Source organism: Aotus nancymaae, unplaced genomic scaffold (genome assembly GCF_030222135.1).
Source record: "Aotus nancymaae isolate 86718 unplaced genomic scaffold, 86718_ANA_hifiasm-v0.15.2.pri h1tg000029l, whole genome shotgun sequence".
NCBI lineage: Eukaryota > Metazoa > Chordata > Mammalia > Primates > Aotidae > Aotus > Aotus nancymaae.
Window position 1 is genome coordinate 12,805,445 of NW_026988442.1, and position 12,900 is coordinate 12,818,344.

Consider the following 12,900-nt stretch of genomic DNA (forward strand, 5'->3'; position numbering starts at 1 on the left):
CTCTTCTAAAAATACAAAAATTAGCTGGGCCTGGTGGCACGCACCTGTAATCCCAGCTACACTGCACTCCAGCCTGGGCAACAGAGTGAGAGTCTGTCTAACAAAAGAAAAAGAAAAAAATAAAAGAAATAAGAACATTCCTTTCCCCAGGTATAGGGTGGGCACCTATGGAATGAGTGTTCTATGACCTACTTCAGGGAAAAGGCGAGGGGAAGGCGAGTGTGGCCCTCCTGCTGCTTCTGCTGTTGTCTGAAACACCAAAGTGCCATATTTTGGTGTAGCATGTCCTACACCCCGTAGCTCCCATCGTTTGTGACCTGTGTGACCTTGGGCAAGCTCTTTGACTTTTCCTTTTGGTGCCTCTGTCCCTAGCACAGGGCAGTTCCATCTTGGGCATTGTGTGCGGCGTCCAGGTGACGCAGGAGACAGCACCCTGTATGGCGACCACACAGAGCCAGGGCAGGGCACCTGGGAGCTTCTTTCCGTCCCTCCCTTGGAGTCCCCCCTTTTTTCTTGATTTGTATCATGGATGGGAAGATGCCTGTCCCAGTACAGTTGATGTGAAAATCAAGTTTGTCCTTGGAATGAGGCCAAATGCTTTGCAAATGTCAGGAGCTGTCTCTGCATGCCTTGGAGCTGTCTCTACCTGGAAGGTGCCATCTACCCCCTGGGCTGCTGGTTTGGGGCTGGGACTGGGCTACTGCTTTGGCTGTGGTGCTGAGCCTGGACTTGGCTGCAGAGTGAGCCCTGGGTGGTCTCCGGGACTGTTCCTCTCCTAGGGTAGAGAGATAGTGACTCCTCCCCAGGCCTCCTGGGAGGCCCTGCCTCCAGCTCCTCCCACCCCAGGCTTAGTCTCAGAGGCTCCCTTGAGGCCACTGCTCCCAGCCCTGCAGCTCTCTCTCCTTTGATATTAGATTGTCAGTACTGCATTTAAGGAAAGGGATTCTTTGCTTCGATTACTGCCCAGACAGAAACTTCCTGGGTAAGTCATCTTCAGGTCACCCAGAAGCTGCTGGGGGGAGGGCTGCTGGGGACAGGGGCACCAGCTGAGCTGAGGAGACGGCTGCACAGCTCTGGCCTCTGTCTGGCTTCCTCTCCTGCTGCTCCTTTCCCCATTTCTGGGCACCAGGGCTGTGTGATGACAGGCCGCCTGGGAGGAGGATGGAGGGGCTGGAGCAGGAGGGGCAGAGTCATGAGGGACCTGGCAAGCCTGCTGGGGGCCAAGGACCTGGCCCTGGATGAAGGTCCCCAGTGGAGGCCCCTGGGACTGACACCCATGTCTTGACCCCAGTGACTGGTGGCTACGATGCCTTCATCTGCCTGTGGAACCCCTTTGTCTCAAAGAGGTCTGTGTGGCTGATGAAGGGACACCAGACCTTGGTGACGCACATCCTTGTGGACAGCAGGAACAGCAGCATCCTCATCAGTGTCTCCAAGGACAAGGTCTGCCCCCACGGTCCGCCTGACTCCTGTTCCTCAGGGAAACACACTGGCCAGAGGAATGGTGTGACCTCCCTGCCCACGGCCCCACATCTGGCCGGAGGCCTAGTGGAAGGGGACCCGGGTGGAAGGAAGGTGAGGGTGGTCATGGGCCTCTGGGCGTGTCGCCAGAGCTGGGTTCCCAGGTAACCCAGCCTGGCTTCTGACTTTGTAACCCTGGTAAGTCCTTCCCTTTTCTAAGCCTCAGTCTTCCCATCCATGGAACGGGCTGTTGAGTGGTTTAGAGAACCAGCAGCAAAACAGCAGTGCAGCCTCTGGCGCAGGGGAGTTGTGCGCTGCGTGACAGCCCTTCCCCTGTGCTGCTCCTGCCCTGATCTTTACCTCTCAGTGACCCCTCACCTCAGGGCTCTAGTGACCCCTCCTCGGCTGCCCAGCCATCAGGGCTGGGCCTGGCCTTTTCCACATTCCAGGGCTCCCACTCAGGACCCGCCACTCTGCTCCTCTGCAGCTGCTGGCTCAGGATACTGCCCCGTCTGCTGGGCTGCGGGCCAGCGGTGGTGTGGGCCCTTCTTCAGGGGACAGGTTACATTTTCTGGGACTCTGGAGATGGAGAATTGTCAGGGCCCTCAGAGTCACCCAGGCCACCGTCTCCAACACATCCATACACCCTCCTGTCTGGCATCTTCCCAGAAGCCCTGGGAGCTGGGATCATCGCCTCTGATGAAGGGTCTGAGTCTGGGGGAACGGGGACAGGGACGGGCTCACTGAGGCCCCCAGTCAGCCACGGGCAGAGGATGCCTCCAAGAAGTGAGGGTCTTGGAAGGACTTCTGTGGGCCCTCTACGGAAAGTTCCTTTGCCTGGGATGAGTGGGAGGGGCTCCTCTGGGGATAGGCAGGCCATTGTGGCAACTGTGTTGGTAGCCACTTTCGGACTGTGTCCCAGACTGGAGTGGCAGCAAGGGAGGGCCCAGGGCCAGCACGTGCTGCCTGGCTTGGGTTTTGTGCCCGGCGAACTAATTCAGATGCTCTGGCAGGGCGGAGGCCTAGGGGCAGGCTGGGGATCGGGGTGGGGGGTGTGTGGGGGTGGAGCTATGCCTAGCCCTTGCTCACTATGTACCTGTGTTATCTGAGCACAAGAGTAGCCTCTCCGCTGCTGGGTGTGATGGTGCCAACACCATGCGTGTATGTTGGAAGTGCTTGCACGACGTGCCTGACCTTGGTCGCCAGATGCACCCCCACGGCTTCAGGAGCGGCTGTATCCCCAGCACCCACCCTCAGCCTCTTGCCTGTTTCCCACCCCGTAGAACATTCGTGTGTGGGACATGCTGGACTACGTATGCCTCCAGTCCTCTGCGGGAAGTTTTTTGCCCTGGGAAACTGCCCCATCACCAGCGCCTACTTCTTCGAGAAGGACAATACCCTCATCTGCAGCACCTACTCGGTGAGTGCTGTCCCAGGAGGAAGTGGGGTTGAGGCCGCAGGGAGAGGGCCAGGGTCTGGGTCTGACATCCCATGGGACACCCATCCCTCCTGCTGAGGCTGCGAGACTCTGTGGCCTGGCCTGCGGGGGGCCGTGTCTTGGGATTTCCTGAAATCTAGGCCCCCAGCCTGTCACCCTCTCTGTAGCTGCTGCTGCTGTCTGCACTGTCCCCACTCAGGCATCCTCAGCCTCTCCCTCTGGAAGCCACCCTGAACCTCAGGCTGGTTAGGAGCCCTTCCTCCATGCTTTCTCGGCCCCATTCCTTCCCTCAGCCTAGACCCTCGTAACTGCCCTGTCACTACCACGTGACTGTTTTTCCTGCTAAGTCATGAACTCCAGGAAACAGACCATCTGTGACTCAGGACCCAGTGGGGACCCCTGTGAGGTCTGTCCTGACCCTGGAGGACAGGAAACATGGGGACAGGCAGGAGGGGCTTCCTGTGGAGGATTGGGGCAAGGGGAGCTGCAGTAAGATGGAGGCTTGGGGAGCTGCAAGGCTGAACCGCAGCCCGTAGATGGGAGCAGAAGCTCGGAAAGGAGGCGTGGGGGCCACTCATGGTTGAGTTCCACCTCGGCCTCCCATGCTCCGTGGGCTGGGCCATCCTGGCCGGTGACACATGTGTCATCCTTATGCACTTGGCTGGCTCTCCACTAGAAGGCAGGTTTCTTTCTTTCTTTCCTTTTTTTTTTTTTTTTGAAATGGAGTTTTGCTCTTGTAACCCAGGCTGGAGTGCAATGGCGTGGTCTTGGCTCACTGCAACCTCTGCATCCTGGGTTCAAGTGATTCTCCTGCCTCAGCCTCCTGAGTAGCTGAGATTACAGGTGACTGCCACCATGCCCAGCTAATTTTTGTATTTTTAGTAGAGACAGGGTTTTGCCATCTTGGCCAGGATGGTTTTGAACTTCTGACCTCATGATCCACCCACCTTGGCCTCCCAAAGTGCTGAGATTACAGGCATGAGCCACTGTGCGCAGCCTTTAGCTTCTCAGAAGTTTTAAGATGACTTTAGCTTCTCAGAAATTATAAGGTGGGTTTCTTGAGGAGGAAGGTCATGGGTTCCTTTATCTCCTTGCTGAGTGCCAGACATTTGTTGAGGTCATCATTTGTTGAATTAAATAGGCCTTTGAAGTCCATTTGAGAATCACCAAACCTTACCAACCCCCTGCTTTTTGTCGGGAACTGAGAATATATGACAAAGACACTGTCCCATTTCTCTAGGAACCTACAGGGTAGAAGAAAAACAGATAATTTCAGTAGAAAGTGTTATGTGTTATGGTATAGTTGTGTGCTCGGTGCTTTTCAGAGCACAGAGAAATCCTTAGCCTCGTCTGGGACAAGGAGGAGGCGGGGGGGCTTCCCAGAGGGAACACCTGATTGAGCCTTTAGCTTCTCAGAACTCATAAGGTGAAAGGGAGGCTGGACTGGGAATTTGGGGTCTAGGAACACTAGGGTTTGGGAGGCTCAGTCCCGGGGGGCAGGGCCATGGAGTAGGGTCGAGCTATCTGCAGGCCTGCTGGGGGCCTGGAGTCTTGTTGGAATCAGGCCTGCATGTGCTCAGGATGTCTTAATGTCGTGGTTTACTGGAAGTTTCTCCTGGCGGCCCGCCACGGTGGGCAGAGCCCTTCTGACAGACCAGCTTTCTGCCCCTTTCCTCACCTCCAGATCGGGATCCTAAAAGGGTACTTAAAGGCCCAGGGGCCTTCCAAAGCAGGGAGGATGACAACTCACTCCTCGCCCCTGTGCGCCGTCCTCTACAGCGAGATCTTCAAGCAGGTGAGTGGCTAGCGCTGGCCTTGGGGGAGGCAGGAGCGCCAGGCGCCACGGGGCAGAACCAGACCTCCCTGTGTGTCTGGGTCTGTAGTCACCTCCCATGGCATGCTGGGAACTCTTACAGCTTTGATGGTGCTGCTGGAGCAGTGGGAGAGGAACAGAAAGCAGCTCTGCAGATGGGCTGGCGTGGGATCAGCTCTGAGCTCCACCCGTCAGCCATGGGATCGCCTAACTCCTCTGAGCCTCATGCCCTTGGCTGAGCGCCTCAGGTCAGCTCTGGAGTGGGCCTTCTTTACGTGGAGTATGGGACGGAGGGCTAGTTACGAGGCGCTCTCCTGGGTTCCCAGAGCGGGTGCTGTTCTTGGGCATCGCTTTCCAGGGAAGCCATAACTTGGCTTTGTTCATTGCAGGAAGGGAGGGAGGCCCAGGCAGCACGCTGCGCCTTGGTCCTGCGTGGAGTTTCTGGGTTGGGCAGGGCGGCTGGGCACGAGGAGTTGCTTCTGAGGAGTGAGGACAGGAGGGGCTGCTGCCCAAGGCCCTCTGCTCTCTCCCACCCACCGGGACCTCTTGTCTGGTGCGGGCTCTGGACAGGGGCGCTGCGTTGGCTGCAGAGGTGGCCTCAGGCTGTGCAAGGATGGAGCTCACCACTCTGGGCTTCTTGCCCATCCCGGCTCCCGCCACCAGCATCTCTCACTGCCTTAGCGCTCTTCAGTGCCTTAAAAAGTTTTTTTAAAATTAAAAAAAATTCTCAGCTTTTCTACATGTTCTCAGTAGGGGGAGTTGATCTGAAACAACCTCATCGCTACTTTTTTTTTTTTTTTAAAGACAGGGTGTTGCTCTGTTGCCCAGGCTGGAGTACAGTGGTGAGATCTCGGCTCACTGCAACCTCTGCCTCCTGGGTTCAAGCAATTCTCCTGCCTCAGCCTCCCGAGTAGCTGGGATTATAGGCATGCACCACCATGCCCAACTAATTTTTGTATTTTTAGTAGAGACAGAGTTTCAGTATGTTGGCCAGGCTGGTCTCGAACTCCTGACCTCAAATGATCTGCCTGCCTCAGCCTCCCAAAGTGCTGGGATGGATTACAGGTGTGAGCCACCATGCCCAGCCTCACCTGCTACTCTTGCATTATAACAGTGGTCATGGCAGCAAAATATTTCATCGAGTGGCATAGCCATCCTTACTCTCAACATTTGCCTACTTAGGGGGCAGTTAGTTTATTTCTTATTTTTTTTGAGGGAGTGGTCATGATTAATGTTGCTTCAGTAATGTTTTTTCCAGATAGGGATTATTTTCTTTGGCTAGATCTTGATAAGTGCCATTTCTGAGTTAACAGTTCTTCACCAAATGTTCCAGTTTGAACTGCCCTGTGATACGGGGCAGAGGAGGTCCTGTTTTCAAGAATGGCTTATGCTGTAGCAGGGTGCCCTGAACTTCTGTTTTCTCAGTGCATGGAGGGAAGGGGCCATGGCAGGCTGGAGGCCACCTTTGAGACTGGAGGCCCCGGCCTCTCCAGCAGCCCCCAGCCATGTGCTCCCCACAGGTGGTGAGTGGCTGCCTGCGCAGCATAGTGAGTGTGTGGGAGGTCGTGACCGGCAGGAAGACGATGGAGTTCTCTGTATCTGGGGGCCAGCACATGGAGCTCACCACTATGGCCCTGGATGAGTCCGAGCGCTGCCTGATCACAGCCTTGCGGGATGGCATGATAAAAATGTGGAACTACAATATCAGCAAATGCCTGCTGACCTTTCCCAATCCGGACCAGCTGGAGGTCAGTCTGGCTTGTCAACTAGAGCCAGGGAGGGCCTTTTGGGAAGCAAAGCCCGGCTCCTGTGACCCTGGTATGCATTATGTTTTGTACCTCCCTGAAAGGGTGTTGACCATAGTCAGGTGGCCTGGCTTCAAACCTCCCTGAGCCTCTGTGTCCTCATGCATGAAATGAAGACAGGTAACAGTGCCTGGCCTTACAGGTTTCCCCTAAGGTTAGCTACTGTTGCGCTTTAAATTTGCTAGCACTTCTCATTCCACATACTGGACCTTTGGATTGCATTTCTAGCAGTGGGGTCAGTTAATTCACAGCCACCCATGGTCACCCCTATTTGGGAAATGCCTGATGGTATCATAGGGCCAGTCCATGGGAGTAGCATAGGGCAAAGCCAGCATCTCCACCCTAACTTCTGTGACACAGTCCTTTAACCAACTCAGAAAGTGTACTTAGCCAGCTGGGTGGTAATCTCAACACTTTGGGAGGCTGAGGCGAGTGGATCACCTGAGGCCAGGAGTTCGAGACCAGCTTGGCCAATATGGCGAAACCCCTATCTCTATTAAAACTACAAAAAAAATTTAGTCAGGTGTGGTAGAGGGCACCTGTAATCCCAGCTACTCGGGAAGCTGAGGCAGGAGAATCTGGAAGGCAGAGGCTGCAGTGAGCTGAGATCATGCTGTTGCACTCCAGCCTGGGCAGCAAGAGCGAAACTCTGTCTCAAAAAGAAAAAAAACAAAAAACAAAACAACAACAAAAAAAGAAAGTGTACTTAGCCGGGAAACCAGGGGCTTGAGTACTGCCCCAGATCCTGTCCCTCATAGTGGTTTGACCTCAGCCACGCCACTTGCCAGTTTCCCAGCTACCCTCTGTGTGAAATGGATATGGGTACTACCCTGTCTGCCTCCCCCAAGTCCATCCAGTGAGAGAATAGGATGTGAGAGCATGATGAAAAAGACGGTGGTATCAACTGCAGGCAATTCTCATCGAGAGGTCTGACTTCTTGCTTGGCACCTTTAGGAAGACATTTAGGGCCCAGAGCCATTTTCTCTAAGTTTTCTAGTTCTGTTTTCTTTCATCTTCAGCAGATTAGTGGGATTATCCATATAAACAAAGTGTTCTATGTGACAGGATGGAGTAAGAGAATCACTCATTACCTGTGAGTAGAAAGTGTGCGTGGTGAGTAGGTCACAGCAGCTGCGTGTTCTCTCTCCAGGTGGGTTCCTCCATTCCCAGCTTTCCTGGTGGTTGGAACACCGAGCAGGAAGTTAGTGGTGGTTAATGACTATTGCTTCATCTACGTATCCATCCATCCATCCATCCATCCTTTCATCGTTCATGAGGCTAATACACTGTCGGCCTTTTGCTAGGTGCCTGGGATGCGTAGAAACAAGAGCATTGGAGTCTTTATCCTCCTGAAGCATCTAGTTCAGTGGGGGAATATCTTAGTCCATTTGGGCTGCTGTAACAGAATATCATAGACTGAGTTGCTTATAAACAACAGAAATTTATTTATCAGAGTTCTGGAGATGGGGAAGTTCAAGATCAAGGTGCCAGCAGATTTGGTGCCTGGTGAGGGCCCACTTCCTAATTCATAGAGAGCTGTCTTCTTACTGTAACCTTACATGGTGGAAGGGGTAAGAGATTTCTCTGGGGCCTCCTTTATAAGGACACTAATCCCATTCATGAGGACTCCATTTTCTTTCTTTTTTTTTTTTGATACGAAGTCTCGCTCCATCACCAGGCTGGAGTGCAGTGGCGCAATCTCGGCTCATTGCAACCTCTGCCTCCCAGGTTCAAGCGATTCTCCTGCCTCAGCCTCCTGAGTAGCTGGGACTACAGGTGTGCACCACCACACCCTGCTAATTTTTGTAGTTTTAGTAGAGATGGGGTTTCCTCATGTTGGCCAAGATGGTCTCAATCTCTTGACCTTGTGATCCACCCACCTCGGACTTCCTAAGTGCTGGGATTACAGGCGTGAGCCACCGCGCCTGGCCAAGTGCTCCATTTTCATGACCTCATTGCCTCCCAAGGCCCCACCTCCAAATATCCTCGCCTTTGGGATTAGGTTTCAATATATGAATTCAGGAGCAAAATTCAGTCTATGGTATTCCATTCCTGACTTCTCAAAATTCATGTCCTTCTCTCATGCAAAATATATTCATTTAATCCCAGTAGCCCCCAAAGTCTTAACTTGTTCCAGTATCAACTTTAATGTCTAAGTCCAAAATATCATCTGAATATCACCTAAATCAAATGTGGGTGAGTCTCAAGGCACAATTCATTCTGAAGCAAATTCCCCTCTAGCTGTGAACCTGTGATACTAACATGTTATGTACTTCTGAAATAGAATGGTGGGACAGGCATAGGATTGATAAAAGGGAGAGACAGGAAAGAAGAAAGGGGACAGGTCCTGAGCAAGTCAAAAATCCATCGGGGCAATGCTCATAGACCTTAAATCTCAAGGATAATCCTCTTTGGCTGGATGCCCTGCCCTTCAGGCCCACTGGGGTGGCAGTTCTGTCCCTGCAGCTTTGCCAGGCAGATGATTGGAACTCTGACTCTGGGCAGCCCTGCACCTGGAGATTTGGTAGCCTTGCCCCCCTGGTGGCTCTATGCCTGGGCCCTGCCCCTGCTGCACTTCCCTGCATGAACCCCCTGGCCCTGTGGGGCTGGAATTCCAAGGCTGTGGCTCTGCTGGGAGGCCCTGTCCTTTGAAATCTAGGTGGTGGGGGCAGCCATGTCCTCTCAGCTCTGCTGAGTGCAGTCCGTGCCATACCAGCGTCCACAGGAGCCACATGTGGAGTGGTCAAGGAGCATGGAGAATGGAGCCTGTGAAGTTAGGTGATGATCTTACATGGTAGAGAGGAGAAGAGATCTCTCTGGGCCTCTAATTTTTGTATTTTTTAGGAGACAAGATCTTGCTCTATTGCCCAGGGTGGAGTGCAGTGGCATAATTACAGATCACTGTAGCCTTGAACTCCTGGGCTCAAGTGATCCTCCTGCCTCAACCTCCTGAATAGCTAGGACTACAAGTGTGTGTTACTATGCCTGGCTACTTAAAAAAAATTTTTTTTTTTGTAGAGATGTGGTCGTGCTCTGTTGCCCAGGCTGGTCTTGAACTCCTGGCCTCAAACGATTCTCCTTCCTTGGCCCCTCAAAGTGCTGGCATTATAGGCGTGAGCCTCCATGCCTAGCCTAGGACCTCTTTTATAAAGTCACTGATTCCATTTATGAGGGCTCTGCCCTTCTGTCCTAATAATCTCCCACAGGCCACATCTCAGAATACCCTCACATTGAGGATTAGGTTTTAACATAAATTTTTGGAGAATATGAATGTTCTGTCTACATCAAGAAGGCAGATACTAATCAAATGTTAATACTTTCAGTTATAAAGTATATTAAGTGCCATGAAAAAAAGTAGAAGTTTTTATGGGGGTTGATTTCTTTTTGAGGGCGGTGGTCAGGAAAGGCTCAGTGAGGGCGTTGTGGGTGGAGTGCAATCCGAAGCATGAGAAGGAAGGGTCTCAGTGAAGTCTTTAGAGTAGAATGGGCTTTCCAGGCAGAAGGAACACTATGTTCAAGGTCTCTTTCTTTTTAGGGGGCCTCGATAAGGCCACAATTTCCCCTCCTTTAAACCTTAATCCTTACCTAGGTGTCTGACTGGGGGTGTATTGCAGATTTGTTATCCGTAAGATTAGTTTATGTAAAGTCCCTACGACAAGGCCTTTGTAGAAGGCACGTAGTAAGCGCTTAGTAAACGAGGTTAATGGAGCATGGCTTCAGCCCAGCTCCAATGCCTGAGAGTATCCTCCTCTGAGTCGGCTCCCAGAATCCTCCTGGCTCCAGTGCTTCCCCAGTGGATGGAGCAATAAAGGCTGAGCTCTCAGCCCTCCTGCCTCTGGCATGTGCACAGGTTCCACAAGACCAAGCCGGTGCTCCTGTGCTGCCACTGGCAGACCTACCACGTGCAGGACATCCTGAGCATGGCCAAGTACCAGAACCAGTTCCACGGGACCTCCTCCTACAGTGGGGACATCCTCTTCTGGAACACCAGCACACTCAAGCCCATCTTCAACTTCAATGCCTCTATAAGCCCCTTGCCCTTGCAGCCCAAGAGGGTATGTTAACAGGAGCACGCTCTCCTCCCACCCTTCTCTGAGCTGTGAGCCAGAATCCTGTGAGGCAGGGAGGGTGGGGAGCACCCTGGGAAGCAGGAGGGATGATGGCGACTTGTTCTGGAGTGGGTGGGGAGCTTGGTTAGGTGGGTGGTAGTTTCTGTAATTTTCCTCATTGGACAGATGAGATGAGAAAATGGAAGCACAGAGAGGTTAAGCTCCTTGCCTAAGGTCACACAGCCAAGAAGTAGATCCAAACACAGGCAATCTGACTCCAAAGGCTGGCAGTGCTGGTCCTGCCATCTATAGATTACTCACTCCTTCCCATTGCCACTACACATTACCCCTCTGAGCTCACCAGTAGGGACTAAGGCAACCCATTCAGTCTCCAAATTTCCATATCTCAGCAGATCAAAGCAGGAAGGGACTTTAGGGGCCGCCTCGTCCAGTGGTTTTTCCAAATGTGTTAGGGAGAGATGCTTGGAAGCTCCTGCAGGGGGGCTCTGGTAGGTGGGGCTTCCCCCAGAATGGCTCAGCTTTTTATCTATTTTATGCTTTGGAGCCTCCCTTGAGATTAAAGGTAACCCCAAAAATATTTGGAAACCACCATCCATTTTACAGATGAGGAGACTGAGTTCCTCATGGGAGCAGTGTCCTGTCTGTGGGGACTCCAGGCACTGCAGCTGGTCAGGAATGGGGTTAGAAGCTCTGGGCTGATGTCTTCAAGGGGGCTATGTTTCTGGAAAGCAAGTCCTGGGCGGCTGGAGGGCCCCGTGGTGTTGGCATTGATCTGGGGCAGCCCAGAATTTACCTCTAGGACATTGCAATGCCTTAGGGGCTGCTTTCTCCTTGGCACAGGCACAAGATGTGAACTACTGCCTGTCTGAGAGCCGGAGGCCCAGCGGACCCTGTGTGGAACAGGAGAAGTGGGCATACGAGACCCGCAAGAAGCTCTCCAGTCTCGGCCCCAAGTCTGGGGCCAGTACCAACCTGAGGCAGAGCCTGGTGTCGGCTCCCCCAGTGATGAGGTGCCCGAGGGACAACGAGTCAGACAGGGCTGTGCCCCAGCAGGTGGGAGCGAGAGCCCAACCAGAAGGCTGCCCTCACTCTCCAGCCACCGGCATTCACACACCTGCTGTGTGTGTGTGTTTTCTTATTGGGATGCACTTTTTCCAGAGTGCCTTTCGGTCCCTTAACTCACTTGTTTTGACCGTTGTGGGCCTGGGTAGGGCACCCTCCAATTTTAGTCCCACTGGACTAAAATCCCACTGAAATCTAACCTGGAGCTGGGGCTTGGTCCCTTCCCAGGGCATGGCTAATACCAGGCCTCAAAGTCTGAAAGCTGAAAGGCAGGACCCAAAGAGAACACAGCCCCGAAAACCTAAAATTGGATGTTAGATCCTGGGCTGCATTCTCAGTCCTCAAGCGCAAGTCACCTGACCTTGGCCCACGTGCAGAGGTGAGCCATGGGGGCCTCAGCTGCTTGGAGACCAGGCTGCAAGAGTCTGAGACCCAGAAACAGACAAACCACTCTCTTCCTCCTCTGAGCCTCATCTCTGCTCCAGGACTAGCCATTCCAAGAATGGCTGGCAGTGTTATTTTACAGAGAGTAGGGAGAAAGAGCAGGAGGAGTTACTTTCCCTACTTGCAGGAGATGGCTTGCCCTTGAACTTTCAGCAGTGAGGACAGTATTCCAACAATCAGTGCAATAATCTCTTGTATTGGGGAGGAGGAACCAGCCAGATTGTTCTCGCAGTCAAAGTCTGATTTCCATTCCTGGGAGCTGAGGCTTGAGTGAGAACCACCACCTTCCCCAGACACACAATAATTGCTAGGCATAGAGCAGTCTAGACCTCGATTCAACATGATCTGCTAGGATATTGTTTTGCTGTAAGATGTGTACACTTTACCACAAGACACTCATACCATCTTTGAGTTACCAGAGGTTACACCACTGCTTTCAAATCTTCTAGGGCAGTGGGTGGATGGGTATATTTTCCCCTCTATCCTTATTTTTATGTTTTACTTTTTTTTTTGAGATGGAGTCTCACTGTCACCCAGGCTGGAGTGCAGTGGCGTGATCTCTGCTCAGTGCAACCTCTGTCTCCCAGGTTTAAGAGATTCTCCTGCCTCAGCCTCCCTAGTAGCTGGGATTACAGGTGTGCACCACCGTGCCCGGCTAAGTTTTTTGTATTTTTATTTATTTATTTAATTATTATAGTTTAAGTTCTGGGGTACATGTGCGGAACGTGCAGGTTTGTTACATAGGTATACACATACCATGGTGGTTTGCTGCATCCATCATCCCATCATCTACATTAGGTATTTCTC

General features: G+C 52.6%; 1 protein-coding gene across 1 annotated transcript in view; it reads left to right on the plus strand.

Annotated features, from left to right (window-relative positions):
* The window catches only part of EFCAB8 (EF-hand calcium binding domain 8), a 68,980-nt gene that overhangs the window by 32,433 nt on the left and 23,647 nt on the right, over positions 1 to 12,900 (plus strand). The window contains 9 exon segments of the mRNA XM_064382322.1: positions 912 to 982; positions 1,292 to 1,443; positions 2,745 to 2,787; positions 2,790 to 2,881; positions 4,584 to 4,694; positions 6,233 to 6,460; positions 7,540 to 7,610; positions 10,368 to 10,572; positions 11,428 to 11,640. Of these exon segments, the coding sequence (XP_064238392.1) occupies positions 912 to 982; positions 1,292 to 1,443; positions 2,745 to 2,787; positions 2,790 to 2,881; positions 4,584 to 4,694; positions 6,233 to 6,460; positions 7,540 to 7,610; positions 10,368 to 10,572; positions 11,428 to 11,640 (1,186 nt within the window).